The sequence below is a fragment of the Micropterus salmoides genome, unplaced genomic scaffold, assembly GCF_014851395.1.
Source record: "Micropterus salmoides isolate LMB-PRFRI ecotype aquatic unplaced genomic scaffold, ASM1485139v1 Ms_hic_scaffold_13, whole genome shotgun sequence".
NCBI lineage: Eukaryota > Metazoa > Chordata > Actinopteri > Centrarchiformes > Centrarchidae > Micropterus > Micropterus salmoides.
This window is the reverse complement of record NW_024040374.1, coordinates 16,011,544-16,027,429: the sequence shown is the minus strand read 5'-3', so window position 1 is coordinate 16,027,429 and position 15,886 is coordinate 16,011,544. Positions and strand designations below refer to the sequence as shown.

The 15,886-nt window shown below is 41.8% G+C and overlaps 1 protein-coding gene across 3 annotated transcripts in view; it reads left to right on the top strand.

The window, feature by feature from the left end:
• Positions 1-15,886, top strand: part of ttll7 (tubulin tyrosine ligase-like family, member 7) — a 76,445-nt gene that overhangs the window by 43,613 nt on the left and 16,946 nt on the right. For all 3 annotated transcript variants that reach the window (XM_038715754.1, XM_038715756.1, XM_038715755.1), the window contains exons 14-18: positions 4,153-4,239; positions 6,562-6,787; positions 8,746-9,041; positions 11,003-11,137; positions 14,642-14,722. In XM_038715754.1, coding sequence (XP_038571682.1) covers positions 4,153-4,239; positions 6,562-6,787; positions 8,746-9,041; positions 11,003-11,137; positions 14,642-14,722 — 825 coding nt within the window. The remainder of the gene's footprint in view (positions 1-4,152; positions 4,240-6,561; positions 6,788-8,745; positions 9,042-11,002; positions 11,138-14,641; positions 14,723-15,886) is intronic.

Genomic DNA, 15,886 nt, shown 5'->3' with positions numbered 1-15,886 from the left:
CTTATTGGGAAATTAGCTAGCAAATGTTAGCATTAGCAGTCCAGCAGTCAGCCTTTGCTACGTAGCTATCCTATGTGAAAGCATAAACCGCACAAATTGTATCTACAATTAGCAAGGATATTAGCAAACCAATGGATTCCAGTGTGGCCCCAAGTGCTGGCTGGCTGGGGCCTTTCTGTGTGGAGTTTGCATGTTCTCCTTGCTCCGGGTGCTCTGGCTTCCTCCCACAGTCAAAAAACTTGCAGGTTCACTGGTGACATTAAATTGCCCGTATGGTGTAAATGTGAACGCAAATTGTTGTTTCTCCGCCATGTGATGAACTTCTGACCTGTCCAGGGTGTAGCTTACCTCTCGGCGAGTGTCAGATGGGATTGCGAGCCTGCAAAAGATTATAGATATATGGGCAGAAACGGAAGTCTGACCAAGACTTAAACATAATTAATGATCTTATGAAAAGCCAGACTCTCTAATTTTGTTCACCAGTCTTGTGCTTTGGCCTATCACCCCGGTGGGATCAATAATTCTTCATCTGACATGCATTGTCTGTTTGGCTTTTTCCTGTTGCAAGGGGCCAGAGGTCATTTGCCAGTGTGCTATCAACGTATCTGTCAGGTCTGACAGACAGTGTACCCGCAGGACTCGTGTTTGTTGCATTTGTGGGCTTCTCAGGGTCATAAATTGAAAAATGTCAGGAATTGTCACACTTCAAAGGAAATAAAATGTGTGTTGTAATCCCAGTGATAACATGCTGATGCACTGCAGAGCTCCCTTCCTGGCTTCATTGCTGTGCTACAGACAACGTAGCCGTGGGTTGCACTGGTTTCTACAGGGTTTGCATCACCCGTCTCCCCATTTCCGTTACAGTTAAGTTGACAGGTATGCATCAGATTGTTAGTTCTGTTGTTGTTAGCTATCTATGTTTTCCTGCATGCTCAGTTTGTTGTCTTCACATTTCTACCATTTTCCTCACATAAATACAGAAAAGAAAAAAGAAAAATGTTGTTGAGCAGGTGCATGCTCAGCTGGCCTGTAGTGCTCTGCCAGTATAATAAAACTGTACTAGTACACAAACTGTGTTGTCTGGGAGCACTCCAGTTAGTGCAGATCAAAGTGGTCTGCAAACCCTGCAAATGCACATTAAGCAGAGGAATATTAAAAATCTGTAACGGTCATTTGTTTTTGTTTTGTTAACTATTTTCACCTAAAATGCTCTTTTAAGAGGAATAGTCTGGTTTAAAAAGAGTACATATTTTTCATTTGATTTTCAGATGGATTTCATGTTCTCATTAATCTTGAAGTCGTGTCTCCTGCTGTAAGAAGACACTGTTCACTAGTGTACGGTTCACATAGTACTCTTGGTGAGGACAGTAGCCAGTATCATCTGCTCTGCATTTGAACCTCCAGTTCCAGTTCAAACATCGCCAACTACAGACAAAGAAAGTAACAACAGCACTGACCAGGTTTTATCTAAAGGAATAAACCCAGTTTTACTCACAGAAGTTTTCTGCTGGCTCAGGGTTATGTGGTTTTATTTTTTTTTACCTTGGAGGACATAAATTCCTAACCAGTGGAAAGCGTCTTCTGACTACATTACCACAGAAATGGACAAGACAGGGTCATCTGTCAAACAGCCAAGAAATATGGAGTCAGAGTTGAAGCTGCCAGCAATAGAAAAAAATACTGCTTTTTCACCAAAAATGGATAAAAATACAACAAAAGCTTGTTCTGAAAACCCCTGGACAGGACTACACATATGGTCCCCTGGTGCAAAAAAGCCCTTTGGACAATGTAGTTTATGAGCGGACATGAACAGAGATCATTGGTGATAGCAAGGTACTGTATGCAGACTGATACATACAGAGGGTGTAAAATGTTTCATTTGAATAATTTGTGATCCTTAAAAAACTTCATCTTAGCACATTGGAAAATACTTATTAGTGAGAGCATAGCCAGTGATTGGTAAATCAGGGCTGTCTCCAATCTATGGAGGTGCATCATTTGAAGTAGACTGCCGGTGTTATAAATTAAATTGCTTTCAGTTTATCTGTAATTTCTGTATTTGTATAAGTTTCTCCCATACTGTAAAACATGTCAAAACATCCATGTAATCTACTTTGGTACAATTTATCAAGGTAATGGGCCTCCAGTGGTTTTTAAACCACAGTGGGTGGGGAAGGTTTTGCCTCATGAAGTGTTATTGAGTTGGCAGACTTTTACAGGAGTTAAAATGCCTTTAATTTCTACATAAGTTCTTTAAAGCAAAGTACTGTATTCTTAACGTTTTTTTAAATAAATAAACATTTCAAAGTTTGGTTGTTAGCTCCTCAAGACCACTTATACAATCCATATACAATCCATGCATAGGCCTAATATGCTACAGCATCCTATCCCACCTTAAAGGGTAATTTTGGTATTTTTAAACCTGGGCCCCATTTTTATATATTTTGGACTCGAAATGACTAGTAGGTACAAAACTTTTGGAATCTGTACGGTGTAGTAGATGGCTTTAGCCAGTGGCTGCAATGTATTCCTTCAGGGCAATCACGCCTGTCCATATTATGTCCACAAAAAGTGTACAAGGTGTTTGACAACATAATGGAAAAGATCCCTTTGAGTAACACCCGCTCACACCCTTTGTTTTTAAGCAGAAACAGAAGTCTCGCTCAAGGACAGTTCTTGCTCTGAAATCGTGTGCGATGCGAGTTGGAAATGTGAGTCCGCATTAAAGACTGCAGTTTGTTGTGTTCGGTTAATGTTAGGAAAAACAATCTTGCTCGCAGTTCCTCTATATACAGCAGATAAAGTTTTGCTAGCAGTTCCTCTATGTACAGGAAATAAAGTATTGCTAGCAATACCTCTATGTACATGAAATTAAACAAGGATTGTCACCAGGTGTTACACGTAGGGATGCTTTCTTTCAATGATGTTGTTAATGACACCTTGTATAACAATCTGAGCCTGTTGGTGGCAAAAAAAGCACCTTTTTTGGACGTACTTTTGACGGCTGCAATTGCCCCAAAGTAATATGTTGCGGCTGCCGGCTGTCACCATCTACTGCACGGATTTCAAAAGGAGACGTAAGCAGCTGCAATCTTAGGGACAAATACTGCAGCAGACAGCTGGCGTACTACTTTCAACACATAGTCCACATTACTTAATCCTGCAATTGTGAAACACTTAAATTTCCACATAGATAATGTGGGGTTTAAATTGATAAACCCAACTAACCCACTGAGTGACCTGTCCTGATTTTTTATTTAATTTATTTCTTTCACTGATATTTTTAAAATATGAGGCCTTGATGGAGAATTTACAAGTTTACTTTTACATCTGCCACTAGCTCAACTGTCTGGTCAGGCAGCAACAAGGCAAAGTTCATCCCAACTCAGTTCAGGCACATTTACAAGTTCACACCACACACATAAATGCCTGCACAGTCACATGAGCACGAAGTTTATAACATATAATAATATGTAAACTAAAAATACATTTTTAGTGATACGTATCATTTGGAAAAATGCAAAAGCTCACAAAAAGTGTGTCTGTGCCCATGGATGCATAATGTAAGACAGAAGAACCAAAACTTCCAGACATGGAAATAAGCCACTGTACACATATGTGTACACACAAAGACACAGGCACACACACCACCGCACAGAGCCAGGGGCACGGTGACCTTTTCATGGACCCCGAAAGCAGCTTGATGGCTAATCTGTGAGAAAACAATCACTTTTCATCTGTATTTGAGCGGCAAGTGGGAGCTTTTTATGTCCCAGATGTGAAGCAACATTAATCACCTTTGCCTGCATTTCAGGTACAGCCAAATGGCCAAGGCTCCAGCATATTGGCGATGGCCGTGGAGCTGCCTTTTGCACCCTCTATGAGTGCTGCCAAATAGCAATGCTATTGCCAGGGGCATTTTTCTGACACCCAGATAAGGCATATGACTTTGAAGTCAAACTTTTTCACACGTCATTTTGACTTCAAAGTAATTAAAAGGTTTAAAACATCAAATAATTGTAATTATTCCTTATCAGAGTATCATCTAGATTCACTACCCTGTTAGTCTTTGCTGATACTGTATGCTCCTTATGTAACAAGCTTTGGCATAATCTCAACTACCTTGTGTTTTCGGTATGTGTTGGTGTGTAGGAGGAGGACATCTTGGATCTGCTAGAGCAATGTGAACTGGACGACGAGAAGTTGATGGGCAAATCCTCCAGGCAACGAGGCCCAAAGGTGGGTGAAAATGAGAGAGAGGTAGAGAGACACGGCAACCAAGAGAGAGGAGGGAGAATAAAGGCCACGTGCCTCAAGGGACCTGAGAAAAAGTGCAAAGAAAAGTGTCAGAGAGAGTGGGAAGGAGGGAGGGAGGGGGTAGGCAGGTAGGCAGATGCCGCTAACGCCCACAGAAAGCACATAGGACGTGATTCAGAAAAATAAAAGCAGGGGGGTAGCGGGTTAGGCAGGAAAGAAAAGAATCAGAAAGAGGCCCAAAGAAAAGACCCAACTCCCCAAGGGGACAGCTGTCATGCTGTCTCTCTCGTTCTCTCTGTGCTATCTTTCTTTCTGTCTATCTCCCTCTCTTTCTTTCTCTCTCTCTGTCACATACATCTATACGCCCCTTCCATTTCCCACAACAGCACATTACTCCCTCCATCACCTTGCTTCACTCCCCTCCCTTCACCTCTCCATTCCTGTTCTCTCCCTGCACATCTACATCCATCCCTCACTCGAGGGCTAAATTGGCTGGAACACTCAAAGAGTATGTTAGGGACTCGACAGGGCAGTTCAGCGCTGCATTAGAGAGGCCTTAGCTGGAATGAGGACTTGTTCAGACACAATCACTGTTGTCCAAATTAATTTGGACCCCGTCAGTTTCGATGTTGCTGAGTGCGCGGAGAGAGACATTGAGAGCAGGGGGAAAGAAAGAGCTGTGACGGATAGATTCACTCCTTGGGGTGTAGTGCTCGCAAGCCATCTGGTGAAATTGAACCAACGAGTGTACGAAGGCTAGAAGAGAGGAGTGAGGCAAAGGGATTAGAGACAGGATTTTGAGGGAAGGAACGGCCGCTATGGTTTATCGTCGTTGAGGAAATTCAGACGGAAAGGACGAGAGGTAGAAAGCAAGGAAGGCAGGAAGTGAAAGGAGGGAGAGCTAGCAAGTGCCTTCAAGTTTTCTTTCTTTTTTCCCTTCTTATTTTGTTGTTTCTTTTATTGTCTTCCTCTGTCTTTTTGATATACACTTTATCATATTTGTTCCTCTTTATAATGGCCTCTTCCCCCACCTTTCTCCTCAGCTCACCATTTAGTGTAAATTTACATTCTTCACACATATATTCAGTATCTGGCCTTCTGTCTTTGCGCTGTCTTCTTGTGTCCTTTTCTCCCTCTGTGCTCATTTCCGTTCTCCCCGTCTTTTCAGCGGCTCCTCTGTTTCTCCCCGCTGCCGTACTCCGATTCACCTTGTCCTCCTCTTTATTTCTCTCCCCATCAATCTGATGTTCCCATCTTCCCTTTTATTTTCCTCTCTATCCTCCTCTATCACTCACCCACAGCTACCTAGCGGTGACTGTGTAAGCCCTGTCATCACTTCCTGCCCATTAATTTGCATGGCCTGACAGCACTGCCCGCGCTAACAGTTGAATAACAGATGAATAAGTGCTTTATTAATGCTATCAGTGTGTCCCCTTCCAGGATGTGATACAGACACTCAACTTAATGAACTCTTACCTTAAAAAATGTGTTTGTGTTTTACTGCTGAAGTAGATCATGATTTCATATGTGCTCAAGTCAGCCGCGGTACTTAGCTGAGATTTAAAGGTTTGATTATCATCTGACAAACTTTTGATTTGAAAAAAAAGGTTTGAGTTTCAAAATTCAATCTTCACAGTTGCACCAACATGAAATAAATATTTCACTGGTTTATGTCAAAGAGGGAACATCACAGAAGTCCTCAGAAGCTCCAACTGCTCTTGCACACACACAGTCATTATCTCATATCATTTACGCAGACCATCAGATATGTAAAACATTTAGTATCTAAAGAAACTCTGAAACTTTTACTTTGAATTTAACCTTTACATACCCACTCAGGTCAAATGTGTTCAAGTTAAGAAGCCACTCTTGTTCCTATTCGTAGCTACAGCCAGGCTTATAAAGGAGCGCATGTGCATAATGAGCCTGCAAGCAAACATACACACCGTGGGCACGTCTCCCAGTGACAGATGGTAATGGGCTGAGGGAGGTTGATGACATGTCAATGTCTTTGTACTTATGTCCTTGTGAGAAGGAGTTTTGGAAGGTTTAGGGTTAGGAAGTGAATGCAGTCAGAGGAAGGTCCCTTGAGGATAGAGGTAGAAGGATGTTTATATGTGTATATAAGAGAGAAAGATCACATGTGTATTATAATTATAATGTCTGTTTGGTCTGTATATATGTGCAAAAATCCATCTGCTATGTCAATCTACATGCGCACATTCTCCTCCTAATTATGGTTTGTGTATGTCTTCTGCACACATGTATTTGCCTTTAGTGTCTGTATCTGTTTGTCCCGACCAGCCTTTGACCGCCATGCCAGAATGCAGTCAGACACCAAGACGTCAACGACCAGACTACCTGGCTGACTTCACCAGCGGCAGCAGCGCTGACAACTCCTGCTCCTCCTCAGACGAAGAAGAGGAGGAGAGGACGAAAGCAGGAGTAGGAAGAGGCAGAGAGAAGAGGGAGAAGAAAGTTTCCTATGACCTTGGGGATAGCAAGGAGAAGAACTTGGCTGAGCGCTCAGGTAAAGCAGCAGGATGTATAAAAGTGTCTAAAAATTTCTTTATTATGAAGCCAGAGCATGTGGGGGTTTGACAGGGACCTTGTTTCCTGCAATTTTTCTTGTTTTCTTTGTATGTGGCTTGTTCGCTTCCTCCTCATTTTGCTCATTCTCTCTTCCTCCTGCCATCTTTGTTGGTGTCTTTCTTTTTCTGCTGAAACCTTCCGTCTGATAACAGTGGTTAGCTTCATTGTTACAACAAAGTTGTTTTTCCAGATGTGTAAATGTTCACTGTCAGACACCTACATATATGCACATTTTTAAGATTTGTTTTAGCATTTGAGTCTTCATTTTTTGCATTACCTGACTGTCACAGAGAAAGTGAAGACAGATAGCGAGCATGAATGTATGTAAGAATGCAATAACGCAATTGAAATTGATCCTGTGATGCTACAAGCATATGGCATACACTCCGGCCTGGTACACTTTCCACATTTAAACAGTTTGGAAAATATTCATAGTTATACAGAACACATTTCCATATACATGCACACACACTTTTTATTACAAATGCTGAGAGTTTTGCTTTGATCAGTACCTACAGTGCATGCACGTACGCACTCTCCAGCAGCAGCTTGGGGCAGGTTGTTATGGCGTGAGCAAGCAGGGGCTGCATTACAGATGTTCGTTAATCCGGCAGTATTTATGTGCCTAAGTGATGTGATAAAATGGTAGTAGATCTTTAGGATTTTAATTAAAGTGTTAGCATGCCGATTAGAGCTTGTGACTCATGGGATGTAGATTTGTTGCTGGGTACCTAAGTAAAGGATTGTCCTAGCTTCACACACTAGGTGGACACACACACAAACGTCAAAGCACTGAAAAGCAAGCAAGCAAGCAAGAAAGAAAAGCATCCTGAGCAGTACAGTTCAAGTGAACGGAGGGTGAAGAGAAGAAGGGATTTTTATTGAAAGAGAGAAAAAAAGACCTTGTTGCTTATCTTGAAAACACCTTGGGTTTAATGCTGAACTATTCTCTGTTTTAAAGTGAGAGTGATAAGACATTCCCAAGTCATGTATTCCCAGAAATTCCCAGAAATCTATTTACTTTCAGCTCTCTGAAGTGAGAAGGAGGGTACGTTTCACAGCAATCTATGTGGCGACCTTGGAAAGAAAAAAACTCTATGGGCTGCTGGTTTTACTACTCAATAGACAGGACCCTTGCATGAGCTCATTCTGTTTGTCACAAACTAAGGAACAATCCCATGAAAAAGCACAACTTTTGGACTCCGTATCTGTGTGCGTGTGTATGCGTGTGTGCAGAGAGAGACAGCAACCCTGCCAAGCCCTACTCCATACCAAGCCACCAAAGAGCTGCTAGGACTAAGCCCCATAATGCTCTCATTTGGCAGCCACATGCACAAACACACACAGACAGACAGACACATATAATCACTAGAGTGCACACTTAATGTCAGACACACACACACACACACACACACACACACACCCTGCACAAATAGAAAACACACTCTAATACACTGGCTGGCAGACAAGCTGGACAAGTTTCAAGGGTGATGGAGAATGTCAGTGTGGGTTTTCAGCTTAATTTTCGGTGTATTTGCGTGTGTTTTCCGTATGTTTGTCTAGCGTGAGTGTACATGTGTGTCTCAGAAAGAGAGAGAGAGCTGCTCTTTAATCCATCTCCAAACCAGACAGGACTACTGTTTAGTTTCTGGTTTCAAGTACACATGCTGCGGTCGTTAATAACATACACACACTGGGCCGCCGGGCCACTGTGCGGCAAAGGGAGTTTTAATGCTGCACTTCATTTCCAAAGCCACCCGGCAGAGGATGGAAAGCAGAGAGGAGAGCTTGACAGTGACTGGGACTCTGAGACAGGACAAGGGAAGAAAAGAAATTCAAATGTGACAGTGAGTCAGTATTCATCCGCCCCCCTCCCTCTCTTTTGTTTCTCTACAGGACGCATGCACTGGAAACCTCCAATCAAGTCGCTCAAAACCAGCCCCGCCCCCTCTGCTTCCCCAACACTTTCTGGTCCAATCAGGCGCTCCATCTCCTGCCCTCGCTCAATCGCCTCCCTCTCATCGCCCAATGAGGTGCGGTCGTTGTCCACCAGGCCTTCTCCCACACTTCCAATGGCCACTCCCCTCATCAGGCCAAGCTCTGCCACGCTGCGTTCTCACTCGCTGAGCCGTAGTGGCTCCGCCCACCGTGTGCCTCACAGCAACAGCCTGGGGACCATCCACTCCAACATAGTAAGTTATTCGACACACACAGTAGTGGCTTACCAAGTAGGGCTTACCTCTTCACAATTCAGAATGTGCCACATAATCTGTCATTCACAGAAGAGTCTGCTAAATTCATTTTTAAATAGTCAAGCTGTCATATTGCTCATTGTGGCAATCCTCTGCTGATCTACTACTCCAAGTATGTTTAAAGCAAGCAATCAATAATTATACAATTATATATCACCAAAGTCTGATGCACACATGTATTTGTTGTTTTTACCTCTCCTCTTTGCTTTTCTCTTCATGTGGATTATATTGTATTCTGGCCCAAAAGGAATCACTTAAGCAGCTCTTTCAATTCTGTATAGGCCTAATGTAGTCCACCACAATGAACTTCTATTATGTTGCCATCTGTTGCTTTCTGCCTGCCTCCTCCATTCCCCTTCCTTTTCTTAACAAGTACGCTGGTAACCTTTGGATATAGTGGAACGAAATGAAATGGAGCAGAATACTAAAAAAAACTAAGTGGTAAACCTTTGTACTGAAAAGGCCACAGAGTGCAAAATGACATGAGAATTTCCTTATTTTTTACCGTTTCATTTGTTACCTTCTTGCACACTTGACTTCCCTGTTGGAATAAGTACATGCTGGTGCAGGAAATCTCAGCTTGGATATAGGTTCACCAGTGAGTGCATTGCTGTAGCAATAATAACATGGACTTTTGAGGTTATTCTTATACAAAACATGATGCATGTCACTGATACTGCTCTGTGCTGACTACTAAGTAAATAAAAAAATGACCTGTTAAAGGTGGCAACAGGATTATACATTAATGAGCACTCATGGCAAAAATGCCTGCTCATAAAATGCCTGTGAAATTTAAAGTGCCCCCAATACTTTGAAATAACAAAGACTAATATACATTATGCAGTAATAACACATTACACCCTGCTCACATTGTTTTGACATGTTAACAAATACTCATGTCTGAATACAACTTTATACTTTCTTGTACTGAAGTGGTTTGGAGGAGCCTCCTACATAGGCCTGCATGATTTGGAGAAAAAGTCATATTGCGATTATTGTGGATAATATTGCGATTTGTGATTGCAATTCGATTATAATGGAACAAATGGTGCATGGTAAATCTACATCTGTCCACTGCAGAGACACTATCCACAAACTGGAGGAGGAACTAATATACATTAGTGTATTAGTATATAACATATTATTACATAGATATTAACATTAAATAAAGAGTATAATGTTCAGTTAATAGTAGCTTACCGATTCAACTGCCGAAGACGTCTCTCTGTCACAGAGTGACTGGAGCACTGGCATTTATCTCGGTGCTCCGGTGGCGAGTCCGACTATGTTTGTTTGTTGAACGATTTGCAGCGAGGCGGGTAGGGGGGTTACTGTAGGTTGTTGTCTTAAACACTATGCTTAAACATTACTTGCACACTGCTCAAAAATCTTTTTTCTGATTGAACATAATGTTACAGATACATAGGAGAGCCTGATGTGGGCGGAGATGATGAGCAGACTGCAGTGCACACAGAGAAGAGAGCGTCACACACACCTTTTCTGTTTTATGTAATTGCACATGACGACATCGTGATTGAGTGCAGCCCTACTCCTACATAAAATAAGATTGATTAAATGTTTGCAGACACAAAAAAATTTATTTGCCTTTTTTTGTCAGGGGAGAATACTATTAATTTATAAGTAATTAATAATGAAAATAATATTGAACTGCGATTCTTTAAATGATTACATTTACTTAGTGTACTTTGCTCCAAAATGAATAAATCAGACTCTTGCGGCCTTTAATCAGAATTATATACATTTCTCTTCCATGACAGATAATGACATGCTGTATGTGTTGAACATGATATGATACTATAGTGTTTAATGAAACCTTTTGCTTAAATTTAATACACATCTGTGTTCCCAATTGGTTTCTTTCCAATTGTGTGTGCGTTTAGGGTGATCCACTGATAAACCTGAGGAGTAAAGAGCAGGAGGCCGAGCTGGTGTGTCAGACTCTGGCCGCGCTTACCGCCATGAGGATCAGGTTTCCAGGAAAAACAGAGGAAGAGGCTGAGGCCGTGCTGGACGAGGTGGGTGCACTATTTCTATTGTATTTGTGTATGTTTTGCCAATTACAATAAAACATTTTTGTATTTTTGTGGGTCAAAATGGTTTCAGTGTAAAAGATTCAGTGTATAAAAGTAACAGAGACAAACAAACAAGGAGGAGGAAGTGGGAGTGAGTGAGTAAGTGAAAGCCAGACCCACTGTATTCCCAGAGCCCCCTCTGTGGCCAGGTGCGGTCACTCTGCAGCCTAACTAAAAGAGACCTCCTCGCCTCCCTCTACAATAGCCTGTTCACTCTGGCTTGGCTCCCATTGTCTTTCAAATGACCCCAGTGACAACTTGTCGGTCAGTTTGCAGCCCTGCTCTATTCCCCACTGCTCCTTTGTATTAATCAGTGCCTCCACTATTTCTGGTTAGATCTCTGTGTCCTTGCATTTTGTGCGTGTATGTGTGTTTGTGTCATTGCTAAAGTTAATTCTTTGATGCTTGATTTAGCAGAATTGGCTAATAGTAGCTAACAGTAATATCCTGGAGCCTATGGATGTAAATAACGTTTATCATGCATGTACTGTTGCCTAAGAATTGGCTGCCTAAAAATTAAACATTCAGTTATTACTAAACTAGCTGCTATTAGTAGCCATGGCACCAAGTTAAGGAACCACAACTATGTGCTGCTGTATTGCTGGTCTTACAGAAACATGGCAGTTTAAGTGTAAGTTTTGAAAATGTTTAAATTACAAATTACAATAGAAATTAGAATAGAGAGAGGCAGAGGCTCACCTTGAATTCACTCCAGAAGCAACACATCAACGGTACAAAAGTACTATGAAAGCGTCCATCCGTCCGATCCACAGTCACTCTGACCTCAGACGTCGCTGTCCTCAGAAGCAGCTGTCTGTTCAGCACCACAGCTCCTGCGGTGCTGAAAGGACAGCAGCCGGATAGACTGTCCTTATCAGGGTGACTAATGACAGAAATACTACCAAAACATGTTCAATGGACAAAAAAAGTTTTCTTGAGCTGTACCAGTAGAAGTATCCAGGAAAAAAATAGCAGTTAGTTCTTTCAGTTTATTTATGTCATATTTGGGCCAAAGTGCAACCTTGTCCTTGGTCCCTCTCTCACATGGCTACTTAACTTCAAAAAGCCTTGCGGGGTTGACAGTGCAACATCTAATCCCGACAACTTGATGGCCAGCATAGGTACAGTCTTCCATGAGCAGTTTGGAGCATGAGGCGACTATTGAATCACCAGATTCGAGCTGCTAAATAAAGGTGGTCATGGTGATCCGACAAACCCGTAGAAGACGGGTTGACATCGTTATTTTAATTTGTCAGTAAGACTCACGTTTTATCATCTATCATCTATCAGGCTTGTAGAAGTTTACAGAGCTGATAACAGGTGGATCTTCAGATTCAGTTAGTGACATGTTCATCCTTGCTTACTGGCCTCACAACAAGCGCAAAAACAGTTTGTGTGTGCGCTTGACACCTAGGTGTGTCTGGGTCGTGAGAGACAATTACCTCCACATCTGTACTGTTAACAAACCCTAATGGGAGCACCATGGAAACGCAGATGAGCAACTGCACCTGTACTGTTCACGCTTTGCCTCAAGAGAGAAAGTGTGTTCGCTTGGCATGAAAACAATCTTTGGCAATTTATGTTTTCTATGATATAAAGTTGAGGGCTAATTGGGCTAATGATGTGTTTGTATCAGTGTTAATTGCCTTCTTTATGTTTCACTCAAAAAGTTGCTTTTTGTGTCACAGTTGGAACTGTTGAAAGGTGAAACGTACCGAGTGCGTTGTGTTGTGCTTAAATTGAGGGTAATCTGTGTTTGTATGACACAAATGTGACAAATGAGTGTGCATCTTACCAGACAGGGTTCATAAGGTTCTTATTGAGAGAGAATACTAAACAAGCAAACATGCAACTTTCTGGAAAGCAAAAGAAAGTGTCCTCACTGTATACCTTAGCTCTGTATCTGTGAATCCTTGTGGATTGTTTTTTTTTTGTGTGTGTGTGTGCACGTGTGAGTAAACATTAAGTTTACTCTGGAGATTCCCAATGGGAGCACTGTTTGCAGGGGATCTAGCATGCTACGTGAGAGGTTTATGTGCACCAGTGGGGCGATGTAGACTAAGTCAACAGAGCAACAATAACAGTGCCTGTAGGTACACAGTGATGTTGGCACTAGGAGCAAGTGCATGGGAATATCCAGCACAGCTTTTGAGCATAACGACACATGCCCCAAGGATTTTTGACACACCCGCTAAACATAGAACCAAAGATCCCGACTCTATTTTTCTGTGCTTGCATTTAAATTCACCTAAGGAAAGATACCACACTAATGCTTGTTACCCACATATTGATATCATGTTTGAGATTTTTCCATAGAGGGCAATTTGGCAGTCCACCTACTTAGCTAATTATCATTTCTATAAAATGTTTTACATGGCAAAAAAAGTAGTCATGCTCCATTACAAGTACAAGAAATGGTTTGCGTGAGATATTAAGTTAGTTAAGTGACGCTTCATATTCTCGGGTTAGGGTGGGAGAACTGACTCTGAAGACTGACAGACCTTTGCTAGATGAAACCTTCAGTAGTTGTGGTGTATGTAGTTGTGTGTCAAATTGGCTGAAAATCGGTCTGATGCCAAAATGTCAGAACTAGTCTCTGAGGATAAAATAACAAGACAGTGTAGTGATGTGCTGCAGTAAACAATCCCTTCCCTCTTACATTATATTTCATGTGTTGCCTAGTATCATGTGCCACATGCCAAATATCGCACACGCATAGCAGCTCAATCTGTAATGATCCTGTCCTGTTCATGGAACTTTTCCATAATGGAGTCCTACGCATGTGCAGAAGCCAAAAACACATTACGTCAACAGGCATATGGAACCAAGCTATGTTACAGGTTTTCCATGTCTGAGCTGAGGTGCAAAAGAAAGTCTTGCCAGGGTGAGTGTGTGACGGTGGGAATGAGCTCTAGACTTTGTCCGTATGGTCTTATTTTTCTGACACGTTGTTATAGTTTTAAAACGACCAAAAGAAAGGACTTCATATTTTAACTGTGCTCTAGCTTATATTAAGTGACAAGTTGCTTTAGAGTAGTATGATGATGATGATGATGATGATGATGATGATGATGATGATGATTAGAATACCTATCACCAAGGCATCTCCTCATGTTTAAAAGGTTTATTCATTTCCTCTTGCAGGCATCTTTCTAGCCAAATCTGCTGATTGTACTGTTGTTGTTTTTGGCAGTGATTGAACAGCACTTTAATAAAGAACAGCAGATGTAATGAAATGGTGGAATGGTGTAATGAAAACAGTGGAGTAGACTTGCAGTGTTTTTTTGTGTTCAAAATGATACTAATAAAATGCTCAGAGAGTGTTTTGAAATGTTTTGCTTGAGTGTAATTATACTTTCTAAGGAAGAGTGGTCTGTATTAAGACCAGTTTTGTGCATGTTCAAATGATTATTTTTCCCCGTTTTAACCCATATTTTTCTTCTACAGATCCTCGACAACTGGAAATACCATAAATCAAAGGTGGCTTCCTATTGGCTAGTGAAGCTGGACTCTACCAAACAGCGGAAGGTGAGTCTGGGATCAGATCGCAAGTATGCCTCTGACTTGCCCCTCCAGAGAATTGAATGACAGTTTGACTCCAGGTCTGTTGAGCGGAATATCTGTCTAAAATGTTAACATCCTGATCTGCTTCAAGATGTATTTTGGGGCTAGCCAAGCGGACTAGATTATAACCCCAACAGACAATGAGAGACAGTTCAACAAAGGAGAGAAAAATTTGAGGACTTTTAAAATAGAATATGTGAAGTCGCGGCCTATTGGTTTGAAGGCTAGCTGTTGGGAAAATGCAGATGACCTCAACCGAAATAAAAAAGATCTCAATGCTTTATTAACTTAATAACAATTAATAGCAGTTCTCTGACACTTGTTGGAGTTAACTGTTGATATTTGGATATGTACATTCTGAAAGTCTTAAAAATGGGCCACATTTATCTTTTGACAGCTGTATAAATTGCCTTGCCTTACAGTCACCCTGTATAGAATGGACGTTGTTAAAACAGGTGGATAAGACAAAATGTCACCGCTCCTACCTATTCCTTTGAATGCTTTTGCACAACTTTTAAAAAATGAAAATAATCCCCACATCAAACATCAGAGGGGGAAAAAAAAAATAAGACAGGCATGAAGATCATTATCATGTCAGACAGTGAGAGGTAGAGACACCAAATAGGATGTAAACAAAACAGAAGAGGGGACAAGACGTGAAATGGCATCCAGTAGGCGTGTCAGTAATGATGTGATCTCTCAGCCGCTGCTTTCTGCACAACTGTGCTCGGCTGTGTTGTGGGCTGTGGCTGTGCAAGCTGATGTTTTATTTGGAGTGGAGCAGCCTAATGAGCAGCAGGCAGAGGTCAGGAATGTAGCGCCCACCGCTCTGCCATCTGATTACCATACCAAAACATCTGTGTGTGTGTGTTTACTCATCTATCAGTTTGTCTGAGTGTGCATGCGTGTCTTGCTCGCCTCATGGTGCTGTAGGGAAATGTTGCACTCTTCGCTTTGCAAACACACACACACACACACACACACACACACACACACACAGTCAGACAGGCACGTCAGTAATGAGGAGCAAGGAATCAAAGTCAAAAGGGCCACAGCGCTGCACTCTGAGCGGGGTGAAAAGAAAGAGAAAAGGGGAGGAAGAGAAGGCAGTGAGGTGGGAAAACAAAG